Genomic DNA, 21,202 nt, shown 5'->3' on the forward strand with positions numbered 1-21,202 from the left:
CTGAAGGCTGTTTGCGGAGCAGCAGTCGTGTGTGTGTGTGTGTGTGTGTGTGTGTGTGTGTGTGTGTGTGTGTGTGTGTGTGTGTGTGTGTGTGTGTGTGTGTGTGTGTTCAGATTCCTGTATCCTAGTGGCTCCAGGTCCAGATGTCATTGGGCTGATGGGACATTAAGTACCAATCCAGATGTTCTCCAGCCTCTGAGGAGACCTGCACCTTCTCCTCCACCCATCTGAAGCCCAGCTCATCTGCAGAGATGTTAGTGAGATGTTCATCAAGGAGCAGATGAGCCTCCAACCAGAGATTGTCTACAGCCTGATGAAGAGAGAGTCCAGTGATGTTGGACTGGACTTCTTCTTCAGTCCACCTTCTGCTCCAGGGTTCTTCAGAGGCCGTTGAGTTTTCGTCCCAAACATTTGAAAGGACAGAGAACGTTGTCCAAGGCGCCGAGGGCCTGAGGTAAAACCTGCTGGAGCAGGAGTTCTCTCCTCCCACAGGTTGATCTGGAGTCTCAGAGCAGATCTTCGGGCTGGAGGACGGCGATGGAAGGGCAAGGGCTTCAGAGGTAACATCTTCTCCAGCCGGGGAGCGGAAGAGGAGCAAAGCTCGGTGCATTATGAGATTCAGGAAGATGATGCTGATGGCGGAGCTGCGACACGGTGAAGGTCCAGACTGACATCTGGTCTGAGGACCATCTCGCTGCTTCTGGTGACTTTCTGCAAACCAACCACCTCCCGACATCGAGGAGAGCAGCTGCAGGTTCAGTCCAGAAGATTCAAAAACTACATGTCCTGCTCCCTGGTGTGGGACCTCTGGGGCGTCCGAAGGAGGAACATCTTCAAGGAGGTACAGAGACCTGAAGAGATTAAAGTAAATTACCATCAGAGTGTGTGTGTGTGTGTGTGTGTGTGTGTGTGTGTGTGTGTGTGTGTGTGTGTGTGTGTGTGTGTTGTGCCGGGCGCCCCCTGAGAACTCCAGCAGCTTCTACCTCAACCTGAGGGTTTGATGGAAACGTCTGGTGTTTCCATCAAACCCTGGGCTGAGGAGCATCCAGGGGTTCAGGCAGCGTCCAGCAGAGACCCTGACGGTGTGAAGGACACGTGGACAACCTTCTCCGTCAGTAGCTCCAGAGGAGATCCTTCCGGGCAGTCTGGTTGCCATGGAGACGGCCATGGTGATCGGCCCACGCTCGGACGCCTCCTTCGGCGTGACTTCCAATCGCTGAAGCTCTAGGTCTTTGTCCGTCTGCTCCTCAGACATCCCATGATGATGTTCCGAGGTCCACGTCCCCTCCGGTCTCTTCTCCAGGTGGAGGAGCCGAGGTTCCTCTCCCTGCTCGGCCTTCAGGCCAACCCTGGTCTTTCTCCTGAGCTCGGTGCTGACGGAGCTCAGCTCCACCGGCCTGCAGGAGCTTCCTCGTAGGGGTTTGGAGGTCCGGGTCCATCCAGTCTCAGGTCTGCCTGCCTGAGGAGAACCTCCTGCAGCTCCAGGACCACTCGGATCCTTGATGTTCCTCGTGATCCGGTCCAAACCCAGCAACTTCACCGAAGGCTTCCGAGGCCCGTCTGAAGCTCCTGCATGAAGCGGTGATTTGCGGAGGTGAAGTGATGAGTCAGCTCCTCTGAGAAGGTGCGTGATGATCCAGGTGAGGTGACGTCTTCACACTTGGAGGTGCCAAATTAACGAGCCAGGATCCTGCATCTGCTGCAGGAACCCGTGGCTCTGCAGCTTCTCTTCTCACCTCAGGTGTTTGTTCTCATCTCATCCTCACTGCTGATGACCTCACCTCCAGAAGAACCTCACCTCCAGAAGAACCTCCTCGCTCTGTTCCTCTAAGATCTCCTCTGGGCCAAGAAGAAGTCTGAATGTCTTCTGATCCTCCTGATCTTCTTCCTCTTCTTCTTCAGTTTGTTTCCCTCCATAAATGAATCTCCATCTGCTCAAGATCCTTGGTGGTCCAAACATGGTCTAGTTGGAGCTCCTTTCCAGGACCAGGAACATCTGGGGGACCAGAGGACCTCTGAGGCTCCCGGGCCGTTCCTCAGATTACTCAGATTACTTGTAGACAGAATCGCAGCATCTTGTGCGTGAGGAAGAGCTGAAGCCACCTGAAGGCTGTGAAGGTCTGAGAGTCGAAGGTCCTGCTGCTCCGACAAGGTCTGGTCCGAGTCACCGACGGACTCGGGTCCCCAGAGGGCGAAGACCCGGGCGAGATCTTCTTCTGCTGGGCCGGAGAGGATGTTCATGCTTTCCAGTTCTTTGGCCTTCATCGGCCGATGGACAGAAGAGAGATGATCGATCATCTGAAGTTCCAGAAGGAGCAAGCACATGGTCGGCATCCAGGAATAGATCTCCAGCAGAACCTGAACCTGCGCCTGCTGACCCAAGGAGATGTTCACCTCATGGAACCCCGGCTCTTAAAGGCATCACGGTTTCCCCGGCAACCCTGGACACCACGCGGGCTCCGAGAAGGTCCACCGACCTCCGTTCTTCTCAGCGGTCGGCCTTCCAAGGCGGCTCTCCAGGGAAGGAGGCTGGAGGACGCGAGTCTGATCTGATCACATTTTCCTCGAACACGGTGACCTCGTCTCTTCTCCGTCCACGCTGACGTGTTCCTCAGCTGACGTGTTCCTCGGCAGACGTGTTCCTCGGCAGACGTGTTCCTCGGCAGACGTGTTCCTCGGCAGAGCTCCAGGAGCTCCAGCAGCTCCTCACCGTGCTGGAGAGATGATCGCAAGGACATCATGAGGAACCATCCTTGGGAAATGACTAACTAACCCCTGGAGTCAGGAGACGGCGCCGCGGGCCATGAGATCATCTCCTCAAATTCAATCAAGAAGATCAGATGTCCTGCACCCTGCAGGACGTTTGGTGGACGCTTCCGCCGAGCTTTCGGGAGGTCTCCATTCCATCCGGGACGGTTCCTCCTCCAGGGTCCGGCGAGAAGGTGCCTTCCGGGGTTCGGCCGGACGGAGGAACATCTGAGCACGAGGCTCAGCTACCTGAAGCTACCTGAAGCCACCTGAAGCTACCTGAGGTACCCGAACCGGTGGAAGGTTCCAGAAGAACCCTGAGAAGGTTCTGGAACGCCGCCCCCCGGCCCGGCCGGAGGTTCCGCGTCGCCGCAGGTCTTTGTGGACGGCGGCCAGGAGACGTCATGTGACCGTCTCTCCACGGGTCTTCTGGTATTTCTTATCAATCCGGGTTTTCTTCACGCCGACCTCTAAAACAACTCCGGCTGCCGGCCGTCCAACAAAGGCTGCGTTTGCTTCCTGCTTCCAGGGAAGGAGATCTGGAGAAGATAAGAAACCAAGGTCCTGGTCTCCTCGCAGGTCCCATGATGGATGATGTTCATCCCCTCGGGACCTGCTGCTGTTTCATCCCCTCTGAAGCTGCTGGGTGAAAAACAAAGGTGTGTGTGTGTGTCTGTGCGTGTGTGTGTGTGTCTGTGTGTATGCGAGTGAGTGTGTGTGCGAGTGGTTGTATGTATGTATGTATGTATGTATGGGTGTGTGCCTGTGTGCCTGTGTGTGTGTGTCTATGCGTGCACGTGAGTATGTATGTATGTGTGTATGTGTGCATGTCTATGTGAGTGTATGTGTATGTATACGTGAGTGTGTATGTGTGCACATGTGTATGTTTGTATGTGTGTATGTGGGTGCATGCATGTCTGCCCTCTGTGTGTGTGTGAGTGAGAGCATGCATGTATGTATGTATGTATGTCTGCCTGCCTGTATGTGTACGTGTGTGTATGCAAGTGTGTGTCTGTCAATGTCTGCATGTGTGACCATGTGAGAGTGTGTGTGTGTGTGGCTGCATGCATGTCTGCCCTCTGTGTGTGTTTGCATGCATGCATGCATGTGTGTGTGTGTATGTGTGTGTGTGAGACTTGGCCCCCCCACCTCCTCCTGGACCTTCTGGTCCTGTGAAGGTCCAGGTGACCTCAGCCAGCCTGGTGTTCCAGGTCTCCCTGGATGAAGCTGAGAGGCTCCTGCAGACCTTCAGGCCGTCCAGGGGTCGGAGTGAAGAGTCCTGACCTGGAGCTCCAGGCGAGCACTCGCTGAGACCTGAGCCCGACCAGGAGTGAGACCAGGAGTGAGACCAGGAGTGAGACCAGGAGTGAGACGAGGAGTGAGGCCTCCTGCGGTCGTGATGGTGTTCTTTTGTGTGTCGGCGTCCCCGTTGCCGTGGCGACGGCGCCGGCAGGCGGGTCCCGGCCTCCACAGGCGTCCTTCTGTTCCTCCGCGGGAACCCGACACTAAATTTAGCGGCGGAACGAGAACGGCTGCCTGAAAGTCCCGGCCCGCGGCGGCGCTCTGGGGGCGGAGCCTAAGGCGCCGCACGCCTCCCCGGCCGAGGGGACCGGCGGCGCCGCCTCGGAACCCCGAGGAGAAGATCCGGAGCCGGAGGAGCCCCACCTTCTCCGACGGGTCCGTCTAGACCGCCTGGAGGCCGGACCGGGTCCGGTGCGACGGGTTCTCCGATCCCGGATCCTCCACCGGCGGCTCCGGAAGGATCCGCTCTGACGGATGTACGCAAACCTGTTGTCATGGCGACGCGGCGGCCGCTCCGCCCCTCCCGCTTCTGTTCAGCGAACACCTTCACCAGAAGGTCCTGGTCTCAGGAGGTTCCTCAGCAGATCCACCTCCACAGAGGTTCACTGTCACTTCCTGTGTTTGAAAACACCTCGCGGCGTGTGTGTCTGTCTGTGTGTGTGTGTGTGTGTGTGTGTGTGTGTGTGTGTGTGTGTGTGTGTGTGTGTGTGTGTGTGTGTGAGAGTGTGTGTATGTAGGTGTGTAAGTGAGTGTGTGCAGGACTGTCTCAGAAAATTAGAATACTGTGATAAAGTTGTTTATCTTCTGTAATGCAATTAAAAAACAAAAATGTCAGACATTCTGAATTCATTACAACTGAAATATTGCAAGTCTTAATTATTTGAATCTTGCTGATTATGGCTGACATATTAATGAAACTCAAAAATCCTGTCTAAATATTAGAATATCATGAAAAAGTGATTTTTGTTTTTTTAATTGCATTACAGAAGATAAACAACTTTATCACAATATTCTAATTTTCTGAGTCAGTCCTGGATGTTTTCGTGTGTGTGTGTGTGTGTGTGTGTGTGTGTGTGTGTGTGTGTGTGTGTGTGTGTGTGTGTGTGTGTGTGTGTGTGTGTGTGTGTGTGTGTGGTGCAGCGTGTAGAACCCGTCAAGCGAATCCCTCCCGAACACGTGGGACGACCGCGGAGGAGCGGACGCCGAGGTCGTCCATCTTTCCGCAGAAGGTGGAAGGAGGTCCGGAAGCTTCTGCGGGCCGAGAGGCGTCTGAGCACGAAGAGGCTCCGTGGAGACGGGCAGGACCTCGACCCCATGGAGCCTCCAGACGGCCGACCGCTCGGCATCTGGTCACGCGGAAGCTTCCGGAAGAAGATTCGTCAGAAGATACAAACACGCCGGGCGGCTTCATGGAGGAGCTGCGGAGGTGGAGCCTTCAGGAGAACCTGAGGAACAACTGAGGAACAACTGAGGAACCTCCATGTGCAGGAGGCACAAGCATGGGGCAATGTGTGTGTGTGTGTGTGTGTGTGTGTGTGTGTGTGTGTGTGTGTGTGTGTGTGTGTGTGTGTGTGTGTCTGTGTGTGAGTGTGTGTCTGTGTGTGCACATCTGTCTGTGTGTGTTTGTGAGTGTGTATGTATGTGAGTGTGTGTGTGTGTGTGTTTTATGTATGTATGTAAGTATGTATGTATGTTTGTGTGAGTGAGTGAGTGTGTGTGTGTGTGAGTGTGTTCACGTTTTATAGATGTATGTTTGTGTGTTTATATGTGTGTGTGTTTATGCATGTATGTATGTTTGTATGTATATCTGTTTGTGTGTGTGTGTCTGTGTGTCTGTGTGTGAGTGTGCGCACATCTGTGTGTGTACATTTGTGTGTGTGGGTAAGTGAGTGTGTGTGTCTGTGTGCATGTGCATCTGTGTGTGTGTGTGTCTGTCTGTGTGTGAGTGTGGGAACATCTGTGTGTGTACATTTGTGTGTGTGGGTAAGTAAGTGTGTGCACATCTGTCTGTGTGCACCTTTGTGTGTGTGTGTGTGTGTGCATGTTTATGTATTGATGTATGTGTGTGTGTGTGTGTGTGTGTGTCTGTAAGTGTGTGCACATCTGTCTGTGTGTGTTTGTGCGTGTTTGTGAGTGTGTGTGTGTGTGTTTATGTATTGATGTATGTGTGTGTGTGTGTGTCTGTCTGTGTGTTTTTATCTAAGTGTGTGTGTGTGTGTGTGTTCGCGTTTTATAGATGTATGTTTGTGTGTTTATATGTGTGTGTGTGTGTGTGTGTGTGTGTGTTTATGTATGTATGTATGTATGTATGTATGTATATCTGTTTGTGTGTGTTTTTATGTGTGTGTGTGTGTGTGTGTGTTTCCGGTGCTTTTATTGTGAAAGCGGAAGTCTTCTCCTCGCCGTCCGTATAAATGTCAGCAGCGGCGGCGGCGGCGGGTCAGAGGCGGCGGAGCGGCGGAGCGGCGGATCTCCGGGACCCACCGGCGGGAGGCTCAGCGTCCGCCCGCGTCTCCGGTCCCGGTCCCGGTTCCGTTCTCGGTCGGTTCTCCCGGGAATCCAACTCTTGGCCGGGATGAGCGGCGCGCGGTGACCCGGAGGTGAGTCCGCGCACACCTGCCGCCGCCTGTGATTGACAGCTCGGACTTTGATTGACAGCTCGGAGTTTGATTGACAGCTCCATTTTTGATTGACAGCTCAGCCGGTCCTCGGCGGCGAGGCGTCTCGTCGCGTGTAATCCGTAACTTTACCCGGTAACCGGTTCTTCTTCGGAGACTCTCTTCATGAGAACGTCCGAGAAGAACCCGCGCGTCATCGATCGGTGCGCGTGCCCTGCGCGTGCCTCCGCTCGTATCTCGAAGCCGCCGCGGGTCGAGCTTCACACACGCGGCCTTTACCATCCTTGTGAGGTCAAAACAGCGACTTCATCACCTGACCTCCTCCTCCTCCTTCTTCTTCTCTTCCTTCTCTTCCTCCTCTTCCCGGTGAAGAGGCGGGTCCTTAACCTTCCTAGAAGGAAGATGCCGGCAGTCACGGACGAAGACGAGGAGAGCGCGAGGAGGCTCTTCTCGGCCCCTGGATTAAAATGTTCCCGGACCCCTTTGAGATCTGCGTTTGCTTCTGGTTCTTTCGAGCCAAAGAAGGTGGAGGTTCTGGACCGGCGGGACTGAAAGGGGAACCTTCTGCACGTTCTCCGCCATCGGTCCTCCTCGGAGATTCTCTCGGTATCTCCTCCATCTGACCTCTGGGTTGGACCTCCTACGGATCCCTGGACCCACCTGAGCACTCTCAAAGGTAGTCCTGCTGCCGCCTTTTACATCTACTCCGTAGTGGACCGGAAGAGTACCGCCCCTTGATGTGGAGAGTACTTGGATGATCCAAAGCTAGGTCAGAAGTACTACTAACTACTACTAATACTACTCGTGCTACTACAACTACTACTACTGCGACCGAAGCGGCCATATATTTGAATGGGACAGTCCAGGTATTTGTACACAGATACCTCCAGATGGTACATGTACTCTTTATCCTCTTTCAAACACCTCTTATGGCGTATTCATGATGTTTTTATACTTTGATTATTTACGGCGTACCAGGAATTACTTTCACCGAGCGGGAAATATTTTCTTTCTGACCAGAAACACTTTGAATCTCAAGTATTACCGCTGCTGACATGAGCGGTCGTAGTAGCAGGTATTCCTCATCGAGAAGTACATGTCCTGAGGTGCTTCGTAAGTCTTGATGAAACTGTAACGCAGAGTTACTTCTTGTTTATTCGTATTTAGTCGTACCGAACCCAAACGCAGTACCGTGACTACTGGAATGTGTACTCCGAGCCGGAGGAGGCGGCGCTGCGGACGTGACGAGGCGGTTCACGCAGTACACGCAGTACACGCAGTACATGCAGTACACGCAGTACACACAGTACACGCAGTACACACAATACTTGTCAACAGTATCTGTGGTACATAAAATATTCCCGGGGAAATCGTGTTTGCAGGCTGGAAGTACTGGGCGAGTACTCGCACAAAGGAAGGCTTGTTCTCAAAGGTCACGCCGGAGCAGGAGGAACATCAGAGCTAATGAGGTTGAGGACAGGAAGGCGGCCGTATAAGGAGACCACCTTCGAGGGAAGGACCACCTTCGAGGGAGGACCACCTTCGAGGGAAGGACCACCTTCGAAGGAAGGACCACCTTCAGGGGGATCAGCTGGATTTGTGGGAGGGGTCTCTGGGGTTGCTGGTTCCAACCCCGAATCCTCGTCTTTCCCGGAGGTTCAGATCTTCCAGCACCTCCTTGAAGGTCTCCAGGACGGCCCCGGAGGTTTGAACGGCCTCCTGCTCCCGGCTGCGATGCCATCTCAGAAGGTCGCAATCAGCTCCAGCCTGAACGATCAATCGACCCGATTGCCAATTAAGATGTAATTGGATTCAAACAAAGAGTCACCGATCAACAGGACCAGACAATTACTGGAGCAGCAGGTGACCGCCGTAACCCGGCAACCGCACACACACACACACACACACACACACACACTGGCATCACACCAAGGGTGTGTGTGCGCTACCAAGGGCTCGGACCATGGATCCACCTCCGCAGGGGTCTGAGCTTCCTCACCGCGAGAACGGCGGCGCCTTCCTCCGCTTGGCCCTCGTCCTCCAGACCTGTAGTCATCTGGGGACTTCAGACCAAGTAGGTCTGTATCTTCTGGGCCGGAGGAATGATCTGGTCCTTTGCGCCTCCGGGTCTACTCGTGTCCTCCTACCCGGAGAAGCCCTGGATTTGAGGTCCATCATGGTAACGTCCCGGACGCTATTCTTGTAGGTCTCCACTTTGGCCTTGGAATCTTCTCAGCTCTTCTGAGGGCCACTCAGGGGGAAAGTAACAGTGACTTAATGTCTCCTCTGAGGCAGCCGTCCTGAAGGTCTGAGCTGCACTCCTTCTTTCAGCCCTGCCGTAGAACATGGAACGTTTGAGCTGCGAGATGTTCTGCAGTGCATGCGAGCAGAAACGTACGTGAGGTCGGGTCCTTCGGCAGGTTCCCTCTCAGGTCAGGCCGCCATCAGGTCGGCTTGTCCTGGTGAGAAGAACCACCGCCCTGCAGCTGGAGGTCCAGAGGAGCCGGCGGAGGCGGTACGTGCTGCGCAGGAGACGGAAGCTGACCATCGCTTCTCCTGTAGGACACCGAGACCCGTTCTGATGTCCACTTCTGCTTCGGGATGTATCTCCAGGACCGTCAGAAGAGGACCTCTGGCCTCTCCGGCCGCCCACAAGGAACGGCTGAGAAGAAGCGCCTCTTGAGTCGGTGTTGGTGTCAGTGAACGCAGCATCTTCTGCAGGCAGGGGACCACTGGATGTTTGTGGTTGAGAACATTGTCATGTGGTGTCACAAGGCTGTGGTCAGCTCCTCCTCCTCACAGCGAGAAGGTCCCTGGTTGGATTCCCACAGGGTTCCTTCCTGTGTGGCATCTCCATGTTCTCCCCGGGTTCTCCAGGTTCCTCCCGCGGTCCAAACACATGATGGAGGTTCAGTGGAGATCCTGTGTTGTCATGTGGATGGAGCGGCGTGGCTCAGGAGCTTCAGCGGTGGGCCTGGCAACACTGCTGGTTGGACCTCCACCTCCTCCCAGCCTGTGGAGGTGCTGAGCAGTGGTTGCTTCTGCTCGGGTTCATCCAGGATGGCCTCCGTGCGAGAAGAACATCCTGCCGGGGATTATCAAAGTATGGGTGAACGGTCTGTGAATGGTCTGAGGGAATTCAGAGAAGGTTGACCTTTTGATGACCTCCTGCTGCTCCTCCGGACGGATCGCCAGCCTCCCGTAATCCTTCCTGGAGCAGATGTTTGGTTGATGGTTCATTGAAGACCTGGAATCCCTTTGTTCGGACGATTCATGATGAAAATCTGTCTGGAGATCACAGAGATGGTGGCAGGAGGTGGACCCGGCTTCCAAAACAAAAGCGTGGCTTCCTGCTTCCTATGCAGGAGAAAGGCCTTTGTGTGCGCGCTTCCTCAGAAGTACTTCCTGTCTGAACAGGAAGTAGGCGGCGGTGGTTACGTTGGTGCTGAAGGTGATCGGTCACCTGAGGACCAACAAGAGCTTATTTTAAAAGGGTTCCTCTCAGTGACTGACAAGCTCCTGTGAGCTATGCTAGCAGGGAGGCGTGACGAAGAGCCACGGTTCAGTGAGGTCTCAGGTTCTGGTCTGAAGGTTCTGGTCTGAAGGTTCTGGTCTGAAGGTTCCGGTCTGAAGGTTCTGGTCTGAAGGTTCTCTGTTGTCCAGGTCTGGGTTCTCACTCCATCTTATTTTGGAAAGCGGACCGGCTCGATGTCCTGAAGACGTCCCGCCTTCATCCCAGAGTCTTCCTTACCGCTCACTGACAGAAGGGGGCGGAGTCTAAAGAGCCCATGTGACCTCTGACCCTGCCCAGCTCTCGGGGTGAGAGGAACCATGTTGGGTCATCTGGCAGGGGTTCCATCGCTGGAGGTCAAAGACCCGCCCCCTCAGTCAGACAGGTGCAGGTCTTCTCAGCGCTGGACGGTATGTCTGAGATGTTGTGCAGAAGAAGAGGCGGTCCTTTCCAGGTTGACCTTCAGACGTTTTCACAGAATCGTGCTTCTCTAGATGCGACTTCGGTTGTTGTTGTAGCTTCACGCAGAGGTTGTTCTTCGCGTTCCTTCAGTTCTCCATCCATGGCTTTCCCTTTGGATTCATCGCAGTAATCCTAACCGGCCAGAAGAATCCACAGGTCTTCAGCAGCTCAAGTTGTTCTCCGTTTATGTTCCTCGGGAACCTGGCCTCGGTTCCCCCTGGGGGTGCCCTGACCCCTCGGACGTTCCGTAGATGTTTGAGGGACGGCCTCCTGGTCGCCAGACCTCCGCGCCTGAGGAGTTCTCAGCCTGTTCCTCCTCCTTGCAGAAGCCGGCCCTCCTGAAGGCAGTGATGGACAATGAGACGTGGCTCCAGCCTCCGCGGCCCCTCCACTCCCTCCCACCAGGAGACCCCTTCGCCTCCAAGCTGTCCAAGGAGGCCGACATCATCGCCGCCTTCTACATCTGCATCATCGGTAGGTCTGCTCCCGAAGGGCTTCCCGTCTGACCGACAGGAGGTGCAGCTTCTGCTGGATCTGCTCCGGGGTTGTTGTTCTCCGCCGTAGAACGAGGGAACTCCTAGCTGAGCAGAAGGAGCGGCGCCGGTTCCTGGAGGCGTGCGGAGGAACCAGCGCCGCCGGAGTGGAAGGAGGCCGTCGGTGGTGTCGCGGGTCGGGACCTCCGTCCGTCCACGGAGAAGGAACCCGACAGGATGGAGTGGAGAGCAGACAGGAAGCAAAGGCTCCTCTGAAGGTCCCGAGACGCTCTGTCTCCTCCCCATTGGTCCTCCTGTCGGGCTCCGCCTCCCGGTAGCAGGAGCAGCCAATCGGTGGCCTCAGAAGGTTCCATCCCATCAACCCTTCTCTGAGATCCAGTTGGTAGAACTTAGAAAAGTACTCATTCACTTGTTCACTCGTGTCGTGGTTTGTTCACCTGCTGGTTCCCTGGTTCAACTTCTCGCTCACCCGTCCATCACTCACTGTTCACTGTGTTTAGTGCTTCTCCTGCGCTCAGGGGGCGGAGCCTGCGGTGTCCCTAATGTGATTGGTCGAGAGCCGTGTTCCTCCTGGACCGGCCGCCCGGGTAACTGAGGTTCTCCGGTGAACGTCCTCCATGTTCTTGGAGTCGCAGAAGAACCGCGGACGGTGTTCACCAGGAGCTTGATGGTTCCGACCTGCTCTTCTGTGCCGCGGCGACGTTCGGGCCGAACCCCAGAACCCCAGGGGTCCCACCTCCAGCGCCGCGCCGGCTGTTGGTCTTCCTCCAGGATGAGATCTTCTCGGTCCACAAGAGTCCGGTCGCTGCTCCTGGTGTCGTCTTGGACTGGGGAGATGTTTTGTTCACGCCTGGTCTCAGGGTCCGCTGCTGTGATGTATCTTCATCGCCGTCTGAAGAACTCGCCCTCGTCACCCTGAGCCGTATGATGGTCCTTCTCATCTCCAACTAGACCAAAGCATTGGAAGACGTTTGCTTGCGGGCTGCTCTCGCTCCTCCTCGGCCCACCTTCTCACCTTCAGTGAGGAGCTTCTTTCCCAGGATCTCAGCTGTTTGTCTGAAGGCCAGCGCTCACCTGCTCCCTCGGCCTGAACGAAGCACAGGAACATCAGGATCTCCAGAACTTGGTCTGGTTGGATGTTTGTAGAGAACGTCGGACAACCTGGAGGCAGAACATCTGCAGATGTTGTCCTGGATTTATGGGCTGTTTAGACTGTAGTGTGGTTGTTCTGTATTGCGTCTGGATCACGTTCTGGATCTGGTCGGGATCTGGATGTCCATGTGAATTATTGGCTCATGGTTCTCCAGACATGGTCCAGATCTTCAGGCTGATTCAAGATGTTTCAGAGCTTTTACTTTGGAAAGTGGGTCAGTGGTCAGAACGCTGGTTTTCACACCAGGGTTCTCTCCAGGTTCTCCTGCCAGGGTTCTCTCCAGGTTCTCCTGCCTGGGTTCCCTCCAGGTTCTCTTGTCTGGGTTCCCTCCAGGTTCTCCTGCCTGGGTTCTCTCCAGGTTCTCCTGCCAGGGTTCTCTCCAGGTTCTCCTGCTTTGGTTCTCTCAGAGCTGTGGAGTGAGACAGACGGATGAACAGATGAATCAAGATCAAGGTGATGAACTTCAGGGGTTCTCTTGGATGAGATGGAACAGAGGTACCTTCTAGAGCCAGAACACTGCCAGGGCAATGTGTGGCCTGCAGAAGGACCTCAGAAATAAGGGAAAGGAGCAGAAGATCCCCAAACAGGACGTTGGTGTGGCCGTGCCACTTCCTATTGGTCAAAAACAAAACCCGGCAACGGAAAGGTCCTCCCTTCTTCATGAACCTGCTGGGGGTGGAGTCTACCTTCAGTCTGAAGGTCCAGAAGTTCCAGGGTTTGCTGTCACAGTCACGTGTCCTACACCATCATCTCAGAGCGCTGAGATACCTTGTAGCGCACGGAGGTTCGGAAGAAGGTTCCCCTCAGATCAGCGCCCACCAGACCCAGATCACCAGGGGTTAAATCAGAAGATCCCGGATTACCACGGGTTACCCAGTTGGCTAGGCTAACGAGCTAGGCTAACGAGCTAAGCTAAACAGCCAGGCTAACATTCTAGGCTCACAGGCCGGGCTAAGAGAAGACACCGAGGAGCCTGATCCCGAGGTCCGGCTCAGGAGTCAGGCCTTCTGCTGGTTTCTGCGGATCTTTAGCCGGCCGGATGTTTTCATGTTTTTCGCTCCTTTTCCCACGTGGCCTCATGTGAGAAGAAGGTCCACCCGCCAGATGGAGGCTGAGATGGTCTCCGAACATGACGACGTGTCATATGAGTGCACGGACATGGAGGCAGGCACAGAGAGGCCTTTGTGGTTCTTAATTCTCCATTAAACTTCAAGTGGCGTCCTCCATGATTGGAATGAATCAGGTTTATTCAGCGCCGAAGATCTTCTAGGAGATGGAGGAATGTGGAGGAGCAGACGGCCGGTGGTCCAGCTCCGGAGCCACGTCTGCCCGGCGGAGGTTGAGATGATCCAGGAGACCTCATCGACTCCTCCGGGGGATGGAAGGGATGAAGACCACCAGCGGACGGAGGAGGTGACCTTCTGGTAATCGGAGCGTGTTCGACAGCTCGTCCGTCTTCTGGATCTTCTCTCCTGGATGCGGAGCACTTCTCCACGGTGCCTCCTGGACCGATGAGACCGACCTCCTCCCTCCAGCGAGGAGATGGTTCTAAGATCAGAAGGTGCAGGAGAAACCACCTTCACGGCGCCTTCACTTCCTGGATTTTAGCTGGATCGGTGTCTCCTGAACACCGGGGTCGCCTCCCTCCTGTCTCGTCCCCGGTCCTTCTGGTGTCCTGGACCGGTGGACCATGATCTGCCTGGACCTGCAGGAGAACCCCCTCCCCGTCAGCTGGGAAAAAACCTTCTAGACGTGTTACTACACTCCAGGTGTTTCCAGGAAGTCCAGATTCCTGGAGAAGCTCATGAAATATTTGGGAGTTGATGGTTAGACCCCCAGGATGTTTATCTGGTGAACAGTTGGATCCAGTCATCCCTCCTAAAAACAGCTGAAGATCAACCACACTAATAAAAACCCTTTTCTGAGAATCCTTGGTGACATCTCCGAGCAGACAATCCGCCTGCTTGTCCCCCTTCTGAAGCTGGCACATGGTTATGTCATGGCGACAGCCACCGTGGTGCTCTTTCCTGGAAACACCAGGCCTGAGAACCTTCTGGGCACCACAGCTCTCCAGGCTGCCACCAGCATGTGACCACCCTTGTCCTCGCAGCCTCTCCAGGTTCTCCTGCCTGGGTTCTCTCACGTTGGTTCCTTGCAGACTGAACTGTCCGAAGGCTGAGCGAGTGAATGGTTGGGTGATTGGCAGCTGCCACAGGTGGACCACCGGCGGTCACCCGGTGGTCCACTGGTGGTCCACACGTGGTCCACAGTTGGTCCACTGGTGGTCCACTAGTGGTCACCCGGTGGTCCACAGGTGGTCCACAGTTGGTCCACAGGTGGTCCACTAGTGGTCACCTGGTGGTCCACCGGTGGTCCGCTGGTGGTCCACAGGTGGTCCACTGGTGGTCCACTGGTGGTCCACTGGTGGTCCACAGGTGGTCCACAGGTGGTCCACAGTTGGTCCACTGGTGGTCCACTAGTTGTCCAAGGGTGGTTCCTGTGTTTGGTGTTTTGGGCAGGAGGCGTGGCCTGTTGGATGGTGGAACCCCACGGTACCCGGGTTAGAGGAACGTCCAGCTCCTGGTCTGCTTCCAGTTTAGGATCATTTCTTCCGATTGGGTCCTTCAGGGAAGTTCTCGCAGATGTTCTGAATATGTTTATATATTCAAAGCAGGAAAGGAAGGTTCAGAGGAAAAGTCCATTAGATAACCTCGAGAAGGTCCCCTCCGTATAATTTCTCCTCCAGACAAAATTAGGCTCAAGGTGTCAGACCTTGAAGATCCACCCTCAAGCCCATCCCTGCGAGGTCTTTTGTCCTGGTCATTTCTCCTCTGAGCCTTTGAGATCTTTATTTCTGCTCTGGATCCTTCAAGGTCCAGTAGATCCCAGTTGTCTGGTTCTCCTGAAGCCCTGGAGCTGCAGATTTCTGACTGTGACTCTCCTCCACCCATCTCCACCTCCACCTCCACCTCCATGTCCTCCTCTGCAGGAATCATGTCTGCCACAGGAAACGGGTACGTCATCTACATGACCATCAAACGGAAGACCAAGCTGAAGCCTCCGGAGCTGATGACCTTGAACCTCGCCGTCTTTGACTTCGGAATCTCAGGTAGCTTCTTCGTTCCCCGTTGCTTCTTCTATGAGCAGGTTCTCCAGGGCTCTGAGTCGGAGAACTCAGGAGAACGTTGCTCTGGAAACCTTAGCTGCTCCTGGTCTGGGGATGGACAGCAGAACCCTCGAGAAGGTCTTCTGGAAAGACAGAAGTGAAAGTGAGTTGGTTCTCCGGGTTCGGACCTGGAGGTTCAGCTTGGTGGGTCTGAGGGCTCAATGGGGTGGAGATGATGGAGGTGATGGAGGTCATGGAGATGATGGAGGTGATGGAGGTGGTGGAGGTGATGAAGGTCATGGAGGTGATGGAGGTGGTGGAGGCGCCTGCTTCATCTGTGAAGATGGAATATCAGGATTATTTCAAATCATCATCCTAGTTCTAACAGTTCTAATGAGTTATAATTAGTTCTAACTAGCTGCTAGTTGACAGTTATAACTAGTTGCAATCACTAGTTTTAGTTGTTAGTTATAATTAGTTGAAGGTAGTTCTAATAACAAGCTAAAATCAATAATGATTGATTTCAATAATGAAGTCATGATTTGGTTAGTTACAACTAGTTATACTAGTGAACAGGAGCTGTTCCAGCCTTGAGCAGGAGGTGGACCAGGAGAAGGTCCTGGTGGTGTGCAGTGCTGGTGGTAGAAGAAGCTGTGTGAGACCCACAGAGGAGCGTCAGCTGTTCGTCCTGAACCTTCAGGCTCTCCGTCTTCAGAAGGAGCTTTCAGGGAGCTTCTGCTCCGAGGCCATGTGACTGGAGACACCAGGGCTTCCAGGACGCCTCCTCGCAGCTTCTGCTCCTCGCAGAAGTAGGCCGTCGCAGAGGCGTCCCTCAGGACACACTGCTCTCCTGAGAGGAGAACCTCCGTCACGTGAGAGGAACTCCGTTAGAACGTCGGAGGAACATCGGTGGACGGTAGATCACCGCGGGTAGAAGGTCAGAAGAAGCCAGCATCCCTGATGGTCCAGGGTCTCCAGGAGAGTCCAGGGCTGAGCTGGTCCAAAGTCCAAGATCCCCCACAGCTGCAGAGGAACACTGATCTTCTCTGAAGGCATTTGACTTCTAATAGCCTCTCAGTGTGTGTGTGTGTGTGTGTGTGTGTCAGAGACTCACACACACACACACACACACACACACACACACATTTAATGGGTGTGTGGAGGTGGAACCACTTTCATGACGACTCAACGTTCCAGAGAACATGTGAGGAAGTAAGCGGGAGGAGACCTTCCTCCTGATATCTAGCAGACAACAGTGGCCTCCTCCTCCTCGTCCTCCTCCTCCTCATCTTCATCCTCTTCTTCATGCCCCTCGTCCTCGGAGATGTAGCCAACGCCTCCGAGGTGGAGCTCTTCTCCAGCTGGTGTTGTCCTCCTTCTTCTCGCCCCTCCTCAGTGACGGGGAAGCCCTTCTTCATCGTGTCCAGCCTGTCCCACCGCTGGCTCTTCGGCTGGGAGGGCTGCCGGTTCTACGGCTGGGCCGGCTTCTTCTTCGGCTGCGGGAGCCTCATCACCATGACCGTGGTCAGCCTGGACCGCTACCTGAAGATCTGCCACATCCAGTACGGTAGGTGGGGTTCCTCGGATCTCCTCCGGAGGCTCCGAAGCCCTCAGACGCTTTGCTTCTGCTCTCCTGCAGGAACGTGGCTGAAGCGCCAGCACGCCTTCCTGTGCTTGGCCTTCGTGTGGATCTACGCGGGCTTCTGGGCCACCATGCCCCTGCTGGGCTGGGGGAACTACGCCCCCGAGCCCTTCGGGACCTCCTGCACGCTGGACTGGTGGCTGGCCCAGGCCTCCGTGTCGGGCCAGAGCTTCGTCATGGTCATCCTCTTCTTCTGCCTGATCTTCCCCACCGGCATCATCGTCTTCTCCTACGTCAAGATCATCTTCAAGGTCAAGTCCTCGGCGAAGGAGGTGTCGCACTACGACGCCCGCATCAACAACAGCCACAACCTGGAGATGAAGCTCACCAAGGTGCGTTCCACCGCGGCGCTTTCTGGCCTCCAGAAGCCGAGGTGACCCGTCCCCTCGTATCTCCTCCCAGGTGGCCATGCTGATCTGCGCGGGCTTCCTGATCGCCTGGATCCCGTACGCCGTGGTGTCGGTGGTGTCGGCCTTCGGCGAGCCGGACTCGGTGCCGGTCCCGGTGTCCCTGGTGCCCACGCTGCTCGCCAAGTCCTCCGCCATGTACAACCCCATCATCTACCAGCTGGTGGGCCTGAAGAACTCCTGCTCCCGGGCCTGCTGCTTCAAGGTCCTGGGCAAGCGCAGGCACTTCAGGAAGTCCAGGTAACGCCGGCTTCTCCGGGGCGCCGCCTTCGGGTAACTCATGGTCAGGCTGTAGGAGGTCAGCGTGGAGACGTGAAGATCGGCGGGGGGGCAGGCGGGCACTGTGGGACAGGAACTTCCCCAGGTCCACGTGGATCTTTGTGTAGACCCTTCTGTAGGACCTTCCTTGACGTGGTGTCCACCAGAGCACCAGGGTCGCCAGGTCAAAGGTTCTTCCTTCCTTCCTTCCTTGGGTTCAGTGGACGCCGTCCATGGATGTTCTCAACCCTCAACGGAGATCTTCTGATCCTGGAGAACAGAGACCCAGCAGAACCCGGCCTTCTGTGCCTCCTAGACCTCCTCCAGCAGGCCCACCAAATGTCCTGCACCCTATCTCCATATTAACCACAGCCTTCTGGAAAGGAGGTCCCTCTCTGCAAGACACTGGACTGCTTCAGTGGAACAGTCATTTATTGGAGTCTGGTGGAGATGTTGACGGGCGGAGATGTTGACCTTCTCGTCTCCACCTGGATGGAAGTCTTCAACGCCCATTTTTTTCGCTTCGGCTCTTTATGATTCCGTTCGGCGCCAGCAGAGGTCACAAAAGGCTGATGGACTTCAGGTTCTTCTGCAGGACTCTCTTGACTCAGTGGCAGCAGGAATCTGAAGGTCAGCAGGCCAGAACCTGTGTGAATCCAGCCTTCTGGTCCTCTGACACCACGTGAAGAAACCAGAAAGACCGGAAGGAACCAGAACGTCCAGGGTGAAGCAAACACCAGGGTCGTGGTGGACCTGGTGACGAGGAAAAGCTTCTGGTGGAGCGCCGGGCCTCCGGGTCTGATTAGGTGATTCTCATGGTGAACAAAGATCTGGGTGGTCTTGCTGTGTTCCTGAGGTTCTGTGAATGAGGAGATGTTTGCCAGCCGGCGTGGCCTCCTTTCTCCTCACCGTAGGTCCATGAGGTTCAAATCAGCGTCGGCAGGAAAGGACCTCCTTGAGCGGAACGTCTTAACGGGACCTCGGCTACTTTGAAGGAAGTCCCTGCGGTCTGTCCTCGGATGTAATCCATCGATCCATCCATGGGTTTGGTCCTGGAGGTCAGACATCAAGGACCAACCTAAGGTCTGGCCTGAAGGCTCTTCTACGCTCCGAGCCTCCGGCCCTCTTCGCCTTCATTGGTCTCCTGGAGGTCCAGGGATTTGAACCCCTGAAGTCCACCTGCCGCAGAACATCTGGGAGGGAATTGGCGGGGAACCCGGGGTGAACTGGAGGGTGTTGAAAGAGGTGTGAAGGTCCAAGGAGGAGCTCCGTGACTCTGAGCGGCGCCCCCTCGCGGACCTTCGGCCCCAAGGAGGCGTGGAGGAACGAAGGCGGTGACGTTCAGAAGGTTTCTGACGGACGTACAGATCCGTCCTGACGCGTAACAAGAGCATACGTGAGCCTTCAGACCAGCCCTTGGACCTCAGACTAGCTCCGGTCTCCTGGTCAGGACCACCCTGATGCCTGATGTCCGTCTTCCCGTCCCCGCAGGTTCTACGCCATCTCGGGCTCGCTGAAGGACCCGCCTCCCGCCAAAGACGCTCACATGGAGATGCGAGATGGACGTTAGGACCCGGTACCTTCTGAGCCGTCCTCCTCCGGTCCGCCTGGCCCCGCCCCCTCCCCAGACGCCCAATCACAAGCTGCCTGCCGCCACGTCTTCAGCCGCTCGCCGTCCCTTCAGACCCACGCCGGCTCCACGCGCTGCCCGATGCTCCTCACCTGCTTCTCGGCCTCCAAGCGGGACCTCCGAAGGTCCTCCGCTCTGGAGCTCACAGGAAGGTGCCGGTGGACCGAGGGAAGCGTCTGGGTTCTTGTCCAAGGTCCAGGACTTGACCAGATGGTGGTCTTCACCAGTCTGGCTCTGCAAGACCTTGAAGATGTTTCCTGACGTGAACCCCAAAGTATCAAGAGGTTCCTTCGCGACGTCGTGAGGGACACCTGGAGAAGAAACGTGACAAACTCCTTGGAGCTGTAAGGTGGAGGTGCCCGGTGGTGGAACGCCGCTCCTCCTCCTGCTGAGGAGACGTTCTCCATCTTCTCCTGCAGCCGCCGCCTCGTGTCTCTGTACTCCAGTGGAGCTGGAGATGGAGCTGGAGATGGAGCTGGAGATGGAGATGGAGCTGGAGCTGGAGATGGAGATGGAGATGGAGATGGAGATGGAGATGGAGCTGGAGATGGAGATGGAGATGGAGATGGAGATGGAGATGGAGCTGGGTGGGGGGTCACAGCCGGTCCAAGTGTCCGTCCAGTTGCATTTTGCACACAGCAGATGTTCTGCAAGGGCGCTGAAGAACGGACGTTCTCGCTCCGCTCAGAGGAGCTGCGACGGGTTCTGCTTCTGGAGTCTCCGGGAAAGAACCGGAAGGCAGAAGGTGAGCGCTCAGCCGGAGGAGATGCTTCATCTCCAGATGATCCGGGATCCGGAGGAGCATCCGGGACTTACCTCGTTCCATCCCGGACCTGCTGAGGAGCCTCCAAGGCCCCTTCAAGGACCTTCTCTAATTCTATTTATTCCCACCTGGTTTCTCCTCATGATGCCTTAAATGGTCTTCTCCACGTTCTCCAGGACCTTCTGCCGTCCCGACACCACAGGCTCTCTGAGCCGGGGCCAGAGGTCACCTCACAGCTGGAGGGCTCCAGGCTCCCCATGTTCTCCTGCCTGAGTTCCTCCCGCACACCAAAAACACTCAGCAGGTTCACTGAACTTCACATGTTCTGTCAGAAGGAGGTTCCTCGCACATCATTTGACCCGCGAGTGACCAGGCACCTTCACGGTAACGTCCCAGAAGAAGTCCACCAGCTGCGTGAACGAACCCCTGCTGAGAAGAAAGCCCAGCTCTGGAGGCCCGGTGAGGCCTTCAGGCTCCTCGCTCCACTGAGCAGAGGAACCAGCTCACCGTCCAAGTGTGGAGAAGAAGGTGGAGAACATGTGGAAGCTGCAGCTCTTCACGGTGGAGGCGCCTTCTGGAAGATAAGCAATATGAACCCAATGGGGGGGGGGGGGGGGGGCAGTGTGTGTGTGTGTGTGTGTGTGTGTGTGTGTGTGTGTGTGTGTGTGTGTGTCTCAGGAGACAGCAGAGGGGCGGGTTCTTCTCATCTGCTGTCAAAGTAACGTCAGGATTTGGAGAAGATCTGCTATTTCCTTCAGTCATCTGGGAATCCAACAAACACACACACACACACACACACACACACACACACACACTCTGATCTGTGTTAACCTCCTGGCTCCATGAAGGGTGAGAACAGGACCTTCTCTGATCTGCTGACGTCTGAGGATGTCGACTCTTGGAGGCAGCATTGTCACGTTGCCATGGAAACAGTCAGTGATAGTTTGGTAAACTTCTGGAAGGAAGAAGGATGAAGGACAGAAGATAGAAGATAGAAGATCGATGGAGAACAATGACATTCTGGCCTTTACTGGATTACACTTTAAGATTAAACCAACTCTGTGAGTGTGTGTGTTTGTTTGTTCTATTGTTTGTTTGTGTGTGTGTG

The 21,202-nt window shown here is 55.4% G+C and overlaps 1 protein-coding gene across 5 annotated transcripts; it reads left to right on the forward strand.

Annotated features, from left to right (window-relative positions):
- opn5 (opsin 5) lies at nucleotides 1-19,926 on the forward strand. Of its 5 annotated transcripts, none has more exons than XM_086143262.1 (10): nucleotides 1-841; nucleotides 3,278-3,407; nucleotides 6,472-6,650; nucleotides 7,041-7,344; nucleotides 10,968-11,115; nucleotides 15,278-15,397; nucleotides 16,791-16,961; nucleotides 17,034-17,368; nucleotides 17,439-17,683; nucleotides 19,193-19,926. In XM_086143262.1, the coding sequence occupies exons 5-10, from the start codon at nucleotides 10,992-10,994 to the stop codon at nucleotides 19,269-19,271; spliced, it is 1,074 nt and encodes a 357-aa protein (XP_085999388.1). In that variant the 5' UTR covers nucleotides 1-841; nucleotides 3,278-3,407; nucleotides 6,472-6,650; nucleotides 7,041-7,344; nucleotides 10,968-10,991; the 3' UTR covers nucleotides 19,272-19,926. The 5 variants fall into 5 exon arrangements, with proteins under 5 accessions (XP_085999388.1, XP_085999387.1, XP_085999386.1 ...); XM_086143261.1 differs by lacking the exon at nucleotides 1-841 and adding an exon at nucleotides 3,081-3,180; XM_086143260.1 differs by lacking the exon at nucleotides 1-841 and having other exon boundaries at nucleotides 3,211-3,407.
- Nucleotides 19,927-21,202: the final 1,276 nt, after the last annotated feature.

This window comes from Fistularia commersonii, chromosome 36, assembly GCF_037954325.1.
Source record: "Fistularia commersonii isolate RoL2024-O1a breed Wild chromosome 36, RoL_Fcom_v1.0, whole genome shotgun sequence".
NCBI classification, from domain to species: domain Eukaryota; kingdom Metazoa; phylum Chordata; class Actinopteri; order Syngnathiformes; family Fistulariidae; genus Fistularia; species Fistularia commersonii.

Excerpts from the sequence above, each read along its gene's own strand:
- opn5 (XM_086143262.1), top strand. The coding sequence starts at position 10,992 with ATGGACAATGAGACGTGGCTCCAGCCTCCGCGGCCCCTCCACTCCCTC. Across the intron at positions 11,116-15,277 it reads CTTCTACATCTGCATCATCG|GAATCATGTCTGCCACAGGA; the intron begins GTAGGTCTGCTC and ends CCTCCTCTGCAG. Across the intron at positions 15,398-16,790 it reads CTTTGACTTCGGAATCTCAG|TGACGGGGAAGCCCTTCTTC; the intron begins GTAGCTTCTTCG and ends GCCCCTCCTCAG.